The following is a 16,985-nucleotide window of genomic DNA, read 5'->3' as shown; positions in this document are numbered from 1 at the left end:
TTATACATAGATACAGATAGGGTTAATTTGTTTTAAACAGGCTAAGTTTCAGATCTGAGTTGATATGCAACAGAAACTGAACTTACCATTTCTTGTACAGAACTGATATCTAAACACTAATAGATATAAAGCAAGATAAAAACCTCTGCTAACTTTTCACTAATTTAGATGGTCGGAGCTCAGCTAGTTCCAATTCTTGAGTCAGGGAAGGAAATAAAATACTAAATTAGTGGATTTTTTTCTTGCTTTCTCCTCTTTCCCTTGCCACCTGCTTGCTCTGTGTGCTGCCAGACACATTTTTGAAGCCTTTTGATTGGTAAACTGTCTATAATTTGTCTGTGAACTGCTGGATTGGTAGCAGCTGGTTATATGGAACCATTTTAAGAACCAATTAATTAGTCTGGGCAGGTGTCAGGTACTGAACACAGTAGGATTTTTTTTTTAGCTCTGAACATTAAAATCAGCTCCTAGGTTAATTTTTTTATTGCCCCTGGAATACATGTGTCAAAATTGAAAGAAATTTATTCATGATTGACACAGAAAACCTACCACAGGTCAGTGCCTGGTTTACTTTTTTAGCTTTATGAAGATGTAGCTTTGGACAGCATCACTGTTTTTAAATAGGTCAGATTCCACTGGAGTTTTACAGTTGTTGTTAGAAAGTGACGAATGCATATAATGCATAATCATTTATCTTCTAGATAACACAGCTGGAATTTTCACAGCAAAAAGTGGCTTCAGGAGGCAAGAACAGTTTTTTTACTACTTGCCGATCTTAATTCTGGATAATGGAACCCCACCACTGACAAGCACAAATACTCTCACTGTTACTGTCTGTGACTGTGACACCAAAGTTAATACCTTCTACTGTCGATATGGAGCTTTCATGTACTCCATGGGTCTCAGCACTGAAGCTTTAGTTGCTGTTTTGGCTTGCATATTGATACTCCTAGGTATGTATGATTAAGACAAATTAATTTATTTCCTTCAACAGTGGGCTTAGTTAAGTGACAAAGATGTTCCCATTCCCTTTACTGGAAGGCAGGAAGTACTGTGCTATTTAGACAATATTTAGAAAAAAAAATGCAGTAAGGCAAATGTTTAATTTATATTCTGTTTTCTTAACTATAATTCTCTCTCCCCTCTCCCTTCCCCTCTCCCCCCTCCATTTGAATTCTAACACAATGTCCTTAAAGTTGCTTCTAATTGAGTAGTGGTCCTACCTAGTCCTCCAGCATTGATAATAATAAAGATTTGAGAGTCCAAAATCCATGTTGTGCCCAAGTAAAGCTGAAGACAGCATTAAATAAGAAAATTGGCTAGTATAAGTATATATTATAAAGAAGTAGCAACCTACTCATTCTGCCTTAGGTATGCCAAATATAGAGCTAAGATCAATAAAAAATAATAAAGGAAAAATAGGATATTATACTCTCAGAAAACAACTAAATAAACAAGCAGGGAGTTTCTTTGTCAATTAGTACGGTCGCATCTCCAGATAACCTTTTCTCCAAATGTTGGACATCTTTTTCTTCTTAGGAGACACCATATTAACCTCCATTACATTTGGGACCTTGTGGATGTGTAAAGTGGGTTTGAGAGCAATTTAAATGCACAGGAGTTGTGCTTGTGCCTTTTCAAAGGGTTATGCATATCTGATAAATGATGCTTAAAAAACAGAGCAAGCTCCTAAGGCCCCCCTGCACTGCATGGCATACTGAAGTGACAGCACTCAAGAAACTGCTTCTTCATCTGGAGAAGACTGCTATCACTGCTACAATGTACAATGCATGTGCCTTTTCTTCAGCAAAAGGATATACCTGCAGCATTCAGTGACTGACACATTATAACAGCAGGCACACTGAACTAGTCATTCCCTAAACGTTAAATATCCATCCTGAAACTCTGTACATGTCTGAGTTAGGGAGGCTAAGGTATGGTAGCTTCTGAAGCCAGGAAGGAAAGAGAAGGGATAGAGATGGGTAGATTGTTTGGTTTTTTTTCCAAGGCAAAATGACTGACCTTAGAGCTTGGCAACTGATAGCGATCATGGGCTTCAAGACCAAATTCAAGTTGATGCCAATAAAGATACAGAAAAAGACTTCTAAATCCCTCCTGTTTAATATGACAGACCCATATCATGCCATATAGCTGTATGCATCATAAAATGCCATATCCAAAAATGCCCCAAAACAACTGCAAGATTATGTAGTTATACATTATATAATATGATCTCTACTGCCTATAAATAACAGCGTGCAAAAAGAAGCATACCATCATTAACTACAATAAAAAGATGAAGGTTGAAACTGAAGGTTTGCAGCTCTATTCCAATGCCGTATTTTGATCTGTCATAGTAACAACAGAAGATAAGAAAGTCAAGTCCAATAAAATTAATGGAATTATTTTGAGCATTTAAAAAATGTTTTTTAAATCACCAGTATTATGAATTCTGTCCAGAGAGTTACAGCTTATTTTCCTTAGCATAAGAATAGAAACTGGCTCTAATTATTTCCTGTTGGTACCTTTGACCTCTTTACTGAATCTCTTGTTGATAACTCTCTGATTTTTTTCCTAAAATGAAAGTCCATAATTTAGTCCCACAGTTAAATAAGTTACCCAGAAGCAGCATGCTTACCTGTTAATTATGAGTCAGCATCTTCCTACAGCTTTGAACTCTCAGGATAAGGTGACAAGCAGGAAACTGCAGAAACAGCAAAACAGCATGGCTTGCAAAAAAATATATGTGTTAAAATATATGTGTTTTTATTTATCCCTATAAGCACATTGAATAGATACTGCAAAGATGAAAACAATGGAGGAGCAACTCATATTTATTCTGTCTAGATGTGAATACTTTTGGAAAGACGCTAGCCATTTTTTGACTGTATAGCAAAGTCCAGGAATGCACTGTTCTCCTTCCATCTCCTGGTTTCAAACAGAGAAACCAGGAACATACTTGTGAATTTCTAGTTTCTAGACTTGCCTGTACTGCCAGAGTTACCTTATTTAAATTTGAGCTTTCTTTGTCCCAGGCAATCTTCAGAAGCAGCACTGGAAAACAGTCCCCCTGACTGAAATCCTGCCTTAAACCTTGTAGTCAGTGTGAGCTTACAGGCAGGCCAGTGTGCATTTCAGGTTTTCTTTGATTGTTGCAGGATATCTGAACCTGGTCACTTTGTGTTATGCACTAAAGGGACTGAGGATCAGGCAGACTATATCACTGCATTATACAGACCATCAGTGGAATTATTCATCAAGGGCTTCTAGGTTGCTTGCAGAGAGGTCCTTTCTCCAGCTGGAATAAACTCTTGGTGTCTACTGGGCCTATGGACATCACAAAAGTCAAAGCAGGGATATAGGTAAACATATTAATCAGAAAGAAACAAATAACTAACCTACTATACTCTTTACAGACACAAATATTTTAAATGCATTAAATCTTCCACAGTATTTTTGTAATTACTTAAAATTAGATAATAGGAGTTTCTATAGATAGTGGTTTTCTAATGTTTCCCACTTATATCTGGAACCTAAAGTTTCAGATTTTTACATTTTCCTGTATCATCATGCTTACCATTAGAAGAGTTCACCATGCAAAGGGGTTGAAGAGTTGAAACTATATCTTGTAAATATAGAATAACACTGCAAAATTTTTGTTTCAAATGCTTTCAAGTTTTGTGTGAGTATATCACAACCAAATGAAATAGTATACAGTAAATATGCAGAAATAAAGTCCTACTTCAGGTATCACATAGCCCTGTGTAAGGTAAAGTCCTGTCATTGTTGGTGATTGTATCATGTTATGTCCTGAGTAAAAAAATACGATCCACAAACTCCTTATTAAATAAAGCTGCATTCAAATTTAGTTAAAAACTGAAATAATTAATCTCTGTGGAAGTCACAGACTATTTCAAAGGATCATTCAGCTGAAAATGGAATGAGGTAAGATTAGAAAATAATGCATTAAAATGAGATTTTAAAAAAACTTTCATATAAGAGAGAAGCAAGGTGCTCTGATTCATAGGCCTTGCAAGTAAGTACTGTTACAATGTCATGTAACATACAGTTTCCAAATATCCTAACCAGCATACCAAAAATGATTGAACGACACCCTGCATAGTCTATAGAATGGAATGAATCAACCAACTGAGGAGGATATCTTGCTCATTGCCTCAGTTTTCATTTGATCTTCCTAGGCTTTGATCTGAGACAGAGTGAGAGATTAAGAATTTAAATTTTGAATATTAAGTTGATATATTTTGTGAAAAACCAAGAGTTTCAAAAAATATAACCTATATTTACATCAGTTTCAAACTCATCTGTACCAAAAGAACTGTTCCATTTCATTTACCTATTTTATAAGTCCTTTTAGCTATTTTCCTAGAACATATTCTTCTCATCTTTAAACAATAAAATTCATAAAAATTACAGCTCTATAAATTTGTTAATATTTATAATATGTAATATGTATAATATGTTCATATGTAGGTTAGTGCATGATAGCACTGATATTAAGAAACATTAAAATTTTTAATTCTTTCTAAGCACATTCAAAATTTCTGGGTCTATTTTCTGTTTATTTTTTCCATTGCGCTTTTTGGTTTTGCATTTTTTTTTTTTTTTTTTTGTCAGTGTTCTGTTTGGCCATTCTAGCCATAAGGCAGCAGAGGAAGAAGTCTCCCTTTTCAGAGAAAATTGAAGAAGTCAGAGAGAACATTGTCAGATATGATGATGAAGGAGGTGGCGAGGAGGACACAGAAGCCTTTGATATTTCAGCACTGAGGACCCGCACTGTCATTAGAACGCATAAACCTCGGAAGAAGGTTACCACAGAAATCCACAGCCTCTACAGACAGTCTCTGCAGGTTGGCCCTGGCAGTGCTATCTTCAGGCAATTCATTTCAGAGAAGCTTGAAGAAGCAAATACAGATCTCAGTGTTCCCCCATATGACTCACTTCAGACCTATGCATTTGAGGGGACTGGCTCTTTGGCAGGATCCCTCAGCTCTTTAGATTCGAACATGTCAGATGCAGATCAGAGTTATGACTACCTTAGAGAGTGGGGACCTCACTTTAAAAATCTTGCAGTCATGTATGCTTCCCATAGAAGTGTGGGGGATTAGTTATTCTTTCATTTGTTGCTTTGTTTTCCTAAATCTCAGCAACCAAATAATAGTGGATTTTTAAAAAGAAGATCATCCCACATTTAAGCATGAAAATAAATGCCCAAATGTTCTTCCTGGAAAGTCTTGGATGTAGAGATCTTTTTGAAAATCACACCAGGCATCTCTTGAGGTGAGGGTATGGAGACTCACATTTGAAAATCTCAAGGCTATTTAGGTGACTGAATGTAAACTGAGCAGCTATCTAGATCTAGATATCTAGATGGATATCTAGACTCCATTCTGGATACTGAAAAATAATGGACCCTGGAAGTGCAAAAGGAGTAGAAGCCATACATAGATATTGTAAATATTCTGTCATACACAAGCTTTAAACTGTTTCCAAAGTTAAGACAGATTTTTGCTGTTGCACTTGAATATATTAACCAAAGTTAAACATGTGTATTTATATAATGCTTCATTATATAAATATAATTCTGTGAAAAAATAGACCCTAGATATTCTAACACCATTATCAGAATTGCTCACAGAATCGCCTATTGTTCTTAAGATGATAAAACTAAAACAAATGTGTTTTCCTATAGTGTAAAAATAAAGACCTATTACAACATCACCAAGTGTTTGCTGCCATTTTAGTTTTAATGGAACTATTGCAAAATGCATAAACCAATACTTAATTTAGCAAATAAGATAGAAAAAACAAAACCAGTTCAAGTTAAAATCAATACTCAACCTAAATACTACAATCAACCACATTATATGTTACTGTACTTAGTAAAAAATGTTTTCCAAATACAGGCTTTTTTCCTTTTACTAAGAGTTTAAAGGATGACAGATTTACCAGCACAGATTTACTTTTTATTATGGAATATAAAATTATCTGCAGTAGCCAGTTTTATTATAACAATATTAAGAATCTTTAAAATGCTAAGCTGATAGTTATAAAACTTTATGTATAACTTTAGATAATAAGATAATAAAATGCCTTAATGTTAATCCACTTTTGAAAATGGCCATTCTGCAGGACTTAAATCTGACTTCAAAATTAATTTCCCACTGTATTTTTTCCAACCATTCCATAATGAATACAAAGCTGTCTCAGAATAATTCTTTACCCTTAATTATATTACAACCCAGCAGCAATTTTAGATCCAAGGTCATCAAATATGTTCAAAATTGTTTGCCTGGAAAAAGCAACCTCCCTATTTTTTATTTACCTCTCTTCCATCATGTACTTATTTTAAAGAAATTTCATCATGTAATCAACCGATACTTTTCCACAGGTAAAAGCTGGCATCAAGATGAAGAAAATGATTCAATATGTTTCTCTTCCCCCTTCCCTGCAATGTTTGTTACAGCTGCTTGTCACTGGAGAAAACCAGGGCACATAGGCTTAGTGGAAATGTAGCAGTGCAGAGTTTAAATTTCTGTCAGCTAAAAATAAAACTTGTAGGAGTTTTAAAATCCGGAAATATTTCCAATATGAGGTCTGCTAAGGGCAGAAACATTACTCGTGACATTCATAGGTGGAAAAATACATGGAGGGGGAGGAGGTGTGATCTGAGCAGATGCAGATGAAGCAGCATCTGATCATAAGGAATACTGGTTCTCTCTAGTCTGAAGCTAGGATGGCAATATGAATAAGCAGCTGCAAAACAGGTTTAAAAGATGCACAGGTGATACAGATGCACTGTATGACTTTAACATTTGTGTTGAACAGCTCTCAAACAGGTGTGACAAAATAACTTTCATTTGAGATAATATTGTACATATTATTAATTAATTCCATGGATAGGAATAGAGAGAAAACAGCTGTACATGCTGCTGGAGATGGTGAAAAATACATTAGAATTAGGTCTATAGATTTATATTAGTTATACCCTGAATAAATCCTTATTCCACAGGTAGTTCCAGTAGCATTAATAGAATTCCTTGTGTTTTCAAGTGGTATTTAGTACAAAAAGGACAACAGTCTGATCCTTTCTCAATCTAGAGGTTTTATCCATTTATGCAGGAAAATAGCCTTGAACAATCAACCATATTTGCACTTACATTATAATTTCATTTTTTTTGTTATAAGAAACTTACTTTAACAAAAAATAAATTTTGTAACCAGTGCATACCACCATCATGTAGTTTTTATAAGCTGTGTATGCCATTGTTTGTAACTTCTATATGAAAAATGATGATGGCCTACAGTGGATCTTAAATGATTTTTCTAGCTGAAAAGGCATAAAACCATGTTTGCACAGCAGAGGAAGGGAGTGTTCCGTTTTGAAGTAAAAAGGTATTCCTAGCTGTTACTGGGACACATCTTATTAGGTTCCTCATATTCAATCTAAGTTAGATATGTCAGTTTATTTCCACATGTAAGAAAAGAATCACTGAACTGACCTAATAATTTCACATTTCTTTTAATCTACTGTATTTCATTTAGCTGAATGATGTCTGCAAAAAGGTTTTTTAGAAGTGTCTGCTTATTTGAAAAAAGTAAACATTCTGAAGGAGCCAAAATAAAACACAGAAAAGATAGATATCACAACAATTAAGAGCATGAAATCCCTGGCAGTGTTCAAGGACAGGTTGAACAGACCCTTGGGTTACATGATTTAGTGTGAGGTGCCCCTGCCCATGGCAGTGGGATTGCAGCTAGATGATCTTAAGCTCCTTTCCAACCCTAACTGTTCTATGATTCTATGATTCAATGAAATTTAGAAAGGTTAAGGTATAAGTCAGAGTTCCTGATAATGAGATCTATTAAACTGTGAAATGCTTTTCCCAAGAGAATCCTCCATTGCCTTTATCTTTTAAAATTCCTTAGTACTTAGAATTAGCTAAGCTATTGCCTGAAGTGTAGAGTGCAACAATGGTACCAGATGGTAAATATGGATCCAGATGGTCATGACCTGACTGAGGGAATATAAGCAATACTTATTGACTGGTCAAAGGAAATAGGATCATACACACTCTTTTTCTGTAAGAATGCTTTGAAGAGATGTTCCTGTATGCCTTTTGTGTAACATGTTGATGAGACAGGATAAGAACTGGTTAAACACCTGACAAAAGACTGGCTCCCTTTTTCAGTCCTGCTCATAAGGATTGTTGTGTTACTGGTTTTAGTATTTAAAAGTCATGGAAAAAAAGACTATGAATATATTAACAAATGCTTAACATGAAGATGCTTTAAGTTAAAAACAAAGGAACAAAATCAGTTGATAGCACCTTGCAGTGTCAGGCAGTTGCTGTGACTGGAAAAGGGCATTTTGTTTATCAGTCCACCCAAAGTAAAATGTTTTCATGTAATTTCTATTTTATATCACTGTGTAGATTTTTTATTATTATAACACTGAAAAGCAATCCTGCTTGCCACTAAGAATAGTCTTTAATTCACATAATTTTTCTATCACATTGTCTCAAAGATACTGTCATTACACTCCTAGCTTTGCTTTAAAAATTTGCATTGGAAATGTGGTTGTTTTAACACTCACTCCTAACTGTATGGAGTAACCCTGTCAGATGAGAGTAAAATATTTTTTAAAAGACAGTGTGCATTTTATGCTTCAAAGTCAGATCTAATATATGCTCTCTGAGGAGTAGAAGTTGAAGTAGATTATGTGATTTTACATTCTGGCAAAGAATACATTTTACCCTTGATCCAGAATATGAAAAAAATAGAATAAATGTTATCTGAAAAAAATCAGTAGCTATTAGTAAAGACTGTAAGATTTCTCTACCAGAAAATCACTAAACCCGTGTTTTACAAAGAAAAATAGAATGGATTAATGTTTATTTAAAAAGCTGATACAATTTCTAATAGCAATTTGGATGCTGTCATATTTATTCAGAAAAAAAATCTTTATGTATGGGTCTATATCAGCCTTATGTCTCATACTGTCCAAGGGACAGTAAAATTTAACTATAGTGCATGGAAGGATAAAATCACAGGATAGTTAGGGTTGGAAAGGACCTTAAGATCATCTAGATCCAAACCCCCCCACCATGGGCAGGGACACCCTACACTAAACCATGCCTCCCAAGTCTCTGTCCAATCTGGTCTTGAACACCGCCAGGGATGGAGCATTCACAACCTCCCTGGGCAACACATTCCAGTGCCTTACAGTAAAGAAACAACCTCCCTGGGCAGCCCACTCATTGCCTCAGCACCCTTACAGTAAAGAATTTCTTCATTATATCCAATCTAAACTTCCCCTGTTTAAGTTTTAACCCAATAACATACACTAATCCAAAGGTAGTTCCAATATTAATTATTATTAAATCGTTTTCATAGGACAAAATTATGTTACTAAATTATTATTTATTCCATATATACAAACATTTTGGCAAGACCAGGCAAGATGTCCAACAGATGTAAAAAAGTGATAAAAGTTGTTAACTTTAACCAGTCTATATTCAATATAGGCACACTTTATTATATATTCAATGAACCTCATTTCATTGTTTGTAAATGTTAATTTAATTACATCACTTATAAATTCAATAATATCATTACAATAACTTTTCAAATATTTTACTACAATTCTTAAATATGGCAGTGATTTTAGTAATACTTTACCCAGGTTCTTCCTGTCAAAGCATCTTATTCTCGCAAAAATCTTACCCTGCTTTTGCCAACACTGACTATGAAAACATCATAGTTAGCTTCTAAAAGCATTTGCAGTTCATCTTACTCAACTTTAACCACCTAAAGATTGGTGTAAATTATTCAACTTCCTTCTCATTGTGTGTTGCTACTTCCTTGGACAACCCAGAAGTTCAGAGCAAGCTGGACATTCAATCTCCAGGACTACAAAATGAGAAAGGCAATATCCTCCCTTATGGGACCAATTTAGACATGGTAGTCCTTACACAGCAAAGAAATCCTGCTAATACATCTGCACCATATAACTGAGGACTCTAACTCACTGATTAATCACCCCCAAAGCTTTCCCCAACCTGATAGCAGTATGAAGATTTTGCTTTGTCTTGTTACGTTCATGTACCTTTGTGTTTTGTTCCTTTTTTTGTGTTTTTTTTTAATCTAATAAATATTTTCCTTTGACAATAGTTCCTGTCATTTCTGAATGATTATTATTGCTTTATAGTATTCTACTAACAGCTAAAGACTTCTAAGTTAGCTCTTTGTGGATACATCTATTTCGTGATTATAGATTTCAGGAAATGCAGAGAAAGAGATATGAAATGAAGAGCAACTGAAGTCAGCTGATTCATGTAAGTGTTCAGCTCCTCAGTGGAAACTGACATATTCAGTCCACTGCCCAGCTCCCTGGACTGCAGTGATTTTTTTGCAGCTCTGTTCATGCTTTCTTGGTGAATAACAAAATAAAATAAAAATGTTATGTTCACCTGAGCTGGTCTGTTCTGGTTTTGTAAGTTCCCTTGAACAACTTTTTGTGAGACTGTTGTCATACCAGATGAAAGTAAGGTAACTACTCTTTTCTTGTTTATGATGCTTTTTCCCAACATAAACTAGCCTACAAGTGCATGAGATGTTTTAAAAAATTAAAAAGTGGAAGGTATGGCTCAGGGAAACACTTTATCTTGCTCTCTCCTTGGTGTATAACTTCCCTAGATCTACCTTTGCCCTCTTGTGACTTAAAAGAAACATAAAGTCTTTAGCAAATGTAGGTCATATAGGTCTCTCACAATATTAGATAGAGATTTGCTGATGCTTCTTACTTGTTTTTTGTTTTTTTTTTCTTCCCAGTCCAGCAAAAGAACTTTATAATGCAAGTCATTGTGGAGCCAATGAAAATGCACCAAATAGATGCTGTAGCAGATCTCTCTGGAGCCCCACTTCATACCCTGTTGATGAAATAAACCTTTGCAAACTGCTAGTAATGTTGATATAGTGGATTAGACTTGATTAACAAGATAAATATATCATATAGAAGAATTTTAGCTTTCTAGGCTTCTCTTCCTCATTGATACCAGTTTGTAGGATTCTGACAGGTGTGTACATTTGTGTGAGAATTTTCTTGACGTACCTTTTTGTATGCTCCTTAATAATAAAAAAAAAAAAAAAAATCCACAACAAAATATTCAGCAAGCAGGTAAAAGTGCTGCTGTGAAATGCAGTTTGAAATGGTTCTTACCAGGAATTCTACAACTTAAACAGTAAAAAAAAATAAAAATGTTGACTGTCATTTTCCTTTCCAGGGCAAAAATATCCTTACAGACACCTAACAGTATTTCTGCTATTGCAGATACTTGGGAATTAAAAGATGCTTTCCTTCATCTTGTTCTCTTAGTGTGCATGGTTGGATGGATGGATGTACTGGGTTCAGCAGTAGCAGCCATTTTTTCTCCTTCTTAGTAGCTGCTGCAGTGCTGTGGTTTTGACTTTTGGCCTGGGAACAACACTGATAACACCAATGGTTTTAGTTGTTGTTAAGTAATATTTACTCTGACCAAGGACTTTCTGAGTCTAATGATCTGCCAGGGAAGAGGGGAAGCTGGGAGGAAGAAAAGACAGGACACCTGACCCAAACTAACTAAAGAGGTATTCCATACCACAGCACGTCATGCCCACTGTATAAACTGGGGGCAGTTACTCGGAAGGGCTAGATCACTGCTCAGTCAGGCTGGGTATCGGTTGGTGAGTGGTGAGCAGTGGTATTCTCTTCCTTTGTTATTTCCCTTATCATTATTATTATTGGTGGTAACAGTAGTGGTTTGTGTTATACCTTAGTTACTGGACTGTCCTTACCACAACCCGTGGGAGTTATATTCTTTTGATTCTCTTCCCCATCTCTCCAGGAGCAGCGGTGGGGAAGGGAGGGGAGAGGAAAGGTGGGGGGGGGGGGGGAGTGAGAGAGCAGACTGCATGGCTGAGTTGCTGACTGGGCTTGAACCACAACAGTGGACTATGATATAGGTGAGAAACTTGCTAGACCACTGTGTTCAGTGAATTGCAGCATTTGACTTTACTGGTGTCCAGTCTAGTGGTGCTCCTTAGGGATTGTTACTGAACTTAATATTGCTTGTCCTCAACATTTCTCTGAACAATGGAAGGGAGTGAACCTTCAGCAAGTTCATTGATAGCACCAAACAGGAGAAACATTCAATGTGATGAAGGGTAGGGGTATCCTCAAAAGGTATCTGATGAAACTAGAGGCACATGTGGCAATAAGATGAAATGGTAGGGCAGCATGATTCTTCATATGGGTTCTGCTTTGACGGTGTCCTCAAAAGGTATCTGATGAAGCTAGAGGCACAAGTGGCAATAAGATGAAATGGTAGGGCAACACGACTCTTCATATGGTTCTGCTTTGACAAGGGTCACTTATTAATATTAATGATAGAATTAATTTGCTAAGATTTATATAAAAAAATCCAACACAACCAAAACAAATGTTGTCCAGTAAACTGGAAGATGTAGCAACTTTTTGAGTGTAGAGTTTCACATGCTGATACTCACTGTCTCGTCTCTTAGCTAACTCAAAAGGGAAATCAACATGTTAGCCAATTTAACTTTAGCGATAATTTTCCCCAAATGTAATAGTTACATCTGGAAATATTCTAGCTGGGAGAAAGGAAAAGTACACAATAAATAGCACAACCATCTGCTTATCTAGAAAGCTCTTAGTGCACAGATGAGCTCAAAGCACAGGCTTTCTGTTTATTTTGAGGTATTTTTGATCATTTAAGAGGTGCAAACAACTTTTTGCCAACACTGTAATATACATATATAAGTATGTGTTTTCTTAGACAAATAACATCATCTTAAACCCTAAAATTCTTGCTTATTTCTTTGTTTGATCTTTGTACTTCTTCACAGTTAGAAGCAATAAAACATAAGAATTGTATGACTTTCTGGGAATTTGATATTCCCTACCATTTTCAAAATTTGGCATACCCTAAAAAATATTTTGACTAAATCCAGGTATACCTGAAGGACTTTTGTATTCCTACCTCCTTACTACAGTCTTATAGTAGCTGCTAAGGGAAAAGCTGTCAGCTTGGCCCTTAAGGAAGAGAGTGGAAGGATGAGACAGAAAACAAAAGCCGTGTAACTCTAAAATTAGAAATTAAGTCACAAGTCATCTTTAATAACAAAAAGAAACAAAGTCTTTTAGAGACCTTGAAAAGACATTAAAAGGTAAATTTTTGAGATTAATCCAAGATACAAACACTAATTTTCTTTCCTCTGTGACTGTTTTAAAATGACATGAGACCTCTGATTCATCCTCTGAGCTTTCAAAAGTACATACGTGGTAACAGCGTAAATATAGGAAAACATCATCTTCTGATAGAACAATTATTTTCTTCAATGCTTTCTACACTTCCAGTTTTTAAGCTAATCTTTGAGCACATTCCAGCCAACAGGCCAGCTCAATCTGACATTACAGCTTTCAAAAACTTCCTTCTAGTCTCAGATGTCTATTCTTACTGTACGTTTCCTCTTCAGAAAAGCTAATTATCCAATTTACAAGTCTAAATGGTCTAAATCCCTAGCACCTGAAACTGATGTGCTAAAACCCCAGTGCACACTTACCCCTATGATGTGAAAAACAATTACAAAATAAAAAAAATGCTTACTGATTTTCTTAGAAGGTATTTTTCTGATTACTGAGACAAGATTCAACTCGGAGCAATCAATCATCCATACAGCGAGAAGTCATATTAGAAAAGCCCTTAAAATAATGTCACTGTGGGGATATTTATGGTGCTTTTTTTTTTTTTTTTTAAGTATGGAGCTGTTTACTGTTAGTAGTGTTTCATGAAGGCTTACTTTGACGGATGTAGAAAAAATCACTAAACAGTTGTACTGCTGGAAATTCTGAGTGTCTGGAGAAGCACATGGGCTCATAAGATTATACTCATATACTTTAATACTGAGCAATTTTATAGACTGTTATACAATTGAAACAATTCTGAATATGTTTGCCCAATGCTTTTAGATTAGTGTTATTTCGTATTGCTGGACTAGCTTAAAGACTTTATTAAGGACTTTATCAGTTGTCTGTTAGGTTTCCACATCTCACTGTGAAACATCAGAGTAAATAGGTAGGACTAAGTCCTTGGGTTTTGAACCACTACTCTAATATGTCTTCATTATTGCAGTATGCTATTTGTAGTGTTGAAAGCCTTCATCAGCAGAGCTTGTTTTGTAAAGTTCTTGAAACAATCCTAGTGAACTGTAGCTAGGTCTGCTGGCTTTACTTATTTATTTTTCTGTTGATTGCAGAAAATACTTTTTTCATCTATTTTAGCTTAAGATGGGTCAAGTCTTAGCATGTAAAGTATAGATGTGCTACTGTAAGGTCTACTTTATATACTACCAAGCTTATTGGTGGGAAAATCCTGATATCCAGGATTAGCTTCATACTGTGATCAACTTTTCAGTGGCAGCAGGATAGGATTTTTAATTCTAGGTTTTAGTAAGTTTATGTCAGTTATCAGCTGAACACTTTGGTTAGAAATACATTATTCTCATATGAAATATCTTTATTCTATATCCTCTTTTTTTTCTCAGGTTCCCATAAACCAATTCTGCAAATAATTATTCTTTCTTAAAGGATTCATTTCAAAATAGACTCACACAAAGCTTTCAAACTTTAATGTTTCAGTTATTTTCGTTTCCACAGGTTAATCACATGTGACTGTTAATGCAGTGTCCACTGCTAAACAAATTAGGCCTGTCTGTGGCTTATCTATAGGGTTTCAACTGAGGGAGGAGAGAAGAAAGATGGCAAATAACAAGAACCTAAAATTTACTGAAGCTCTTGCCGCAGTTTTGAGAAAAGACTGCCCTAAAACCTGTTATTGACTTCAGGAAATTAGAGAAATAAGGACAAGCATGCTCAGAAAATGTCAGAACCTATAAAGTTATAAGGGTTGACTTTTGAATCTCAAGCTCACTAGCCATCATCCAGTAGTGCCTGTGCCACTGAATCTGCAAAAAGTGACTGCTCTCTGGTTATGAGATAGTAATTATATTTTTATTATTATTAATATATTTATTATTCTGTATATATTAGGCTAAAATATTTGGTGCTTTACAGTGCTACTCTTCTTGAAATAGGTATGGATCCATTGTAGAGCTCTTAAGGCCTGTATAATCAAAGGTCTTTCTATGTAGGTATGTTATTTTTTCTCAGAAATGTTCACTGATTCAGTTTTACTACAGGATACTCAAACTCACCAGATTTTTTTCCCCCATCTATGCCACTGTAAGTGCAAGATTTATCTACTTCCAATTACTGAAAGAATACTCATAGTAAAGATAACTGTAAAAACTAATTGTTATTTTGAATATTGATCCACACCCTTCAACAGCTAAAAATTATTGCCTTTACTGCATTCATAGAGAATAAGTGCTTCTGTCCAAGGTACCAGGAAGTCTTGATGAATTAATGACAAATCCAGTACAAAGTTATACCCAGTGCAGCATGAAGAGTTGTGTAGTATGTTCTACTGTAGGAGACACTACTGGGAAGACAGAAAGAGAAATGTGATACAGGTAGGAATCTGCACAGGAGATGTTGCACTCCTGTCATCCTGGTTTGTGTGTGTGTACGTATATATGTACAAATAAACAGGTAGGGGCAGAATATCATGGGAACATTCCCATCATCCTCTGAGCTGTCTAGATGTCAGCCAACTGTAGATATAGAAACCAGATTGCCAATCAAGCACAGAAAAAAATCCATATTAGGAAGAAAGTATGCTAACTGGGTCCAAACTCAGCTCCAGTATACAGCTCCAGTATACAGCTCCAGAATCATAACCGACTTACATGTGGTTGCCTTAACATATCTACACCTGCCTGTCTGCATCTTTCTGCAGAAGATGCTCTAATAACAGCCCAGCCCTGAATTAATCTGCGAGGATCATTATACTATCAGAGGTCAAATTAAAAAAAGCAACTTTTCAGGGGAACAGGCATTAGTATTTTGTGAGTCAACTATATTAACAACATCTAATAATACTTCAAATTGCAGGAGTGGACCTTCCATTTGTTGTGGTTTAAACCCAGTTACATCCTGGGCATGACGTGCTGTGGTATGGAATACCTCTTTGGCTGGCCTGGGTCAGGTGTCCTGTCTCTGTTTCCTCCTGGCTTCCCCTCCTCCCTGGCAGTGTATGAGGCTCACAAAGTCCTTGGCCAAACCAAAACATCACTGTTATCAGATCTGTTCCCAAGCTGAAAGTCAAAACACAGCACTGCACCAGCTACCAAGAAGGAGAAAAATGACTGCTACTGCTGAACCCAGGACATTATCCACCCCTTATTCCATACCATTCACGTCATGCTCAGATCCCACATTTTCAATATACCATCACTTCACTCTTATCTAAGTGCATGGACCAGTAGCTATAAAGCTGCTGAGTCCATCTGGTCCATGATGTCAGGCTCCATCTCTTGTAACAGTCTTCCAGATCAGGAGAGACTGTGTGCAGTGTTCACACTCGTGAATAACCTGGGCAATAGTGCCCATTGCTAAGTCCACCCCTCGATCATAAGTCCATTTCTATGTTGCATTTCTGCCCTGATGGCCTGAATGTCATGGACCCACCAGTCTCAAAATAATTCACTGTCCCCTTCAGCAGTTTCTGCAGCTTGCTGCTGGGGACTCCATACAGCTGCCTTCCATCTCTGATGCTTCCAGAACACTGGAGGGGCCCAGTGGACTAGATACTTGCCCATACTGTCCCACACACCCTGCCACTCATGACTCTCCAGCCTTGGGGAAAATCTCTTGGTCTTCCTATATTGTCGTCTAACCCCAGACAAAGACCAAACCTGACTCTGCTTAACTTTTGAGATCAGACAAAATGGTTGTGGGTAGAACACAGTCTGTGTGTGTGCCAACATGCTGATCCCCATCACAATCA

General features: G+C 36.2%; 1 protein-coding gene across 3 annotated transcripts in view; it reads left to right on the top strand.

Moving 5' to 3' along the window:
• CDH19 (cadherin 19) overlaps positions 1-5,375 on the top strand; it is a 116,380-nt gene extending 111,005 nt beyond the window's left edge. For all 3 annotated transcript variants that reach the window (XM_062633069.1, XM_062633068.1, XM_062633070.1), the window contains exons 11-12: positions 702-953; positions 4,636-5,375. In XM_062633069.1, coding sequence (XP_062489053.1) covers positions 702-953; positions 4,636-5,126 — 743 coding nt within the window. In that variant the 3' untranslated portion in view covers positions 5,127-5,375. The remainder of the gene's footprint in view (positions 1-701; positions 954-4,635) is intronic.
• The last annotated feature ends 11,610 nt before the right edge of the window (positions 5,376-16,985 follow it).

This window comes from Pezoporus occidentalis, unplaced genomic scaffold, assembly GCF_034315485.1.
Source record: "Pezoporus occidentalis ecotype Australia unplaced genomic scaffold, CSIRO_AGI_Poc_V1 ctg4, whole genome shotgun sequence".
NCBI classification, from domain to species: Eukaryota; Metazoa; Chordata; class Aves; order Psittaciformes; family Psittacidae; genus Pezoporus; species Pezoporus occidentalis.
This window is presented reverse-complemented; position numbering and strand designations above follow the sequence as displayed.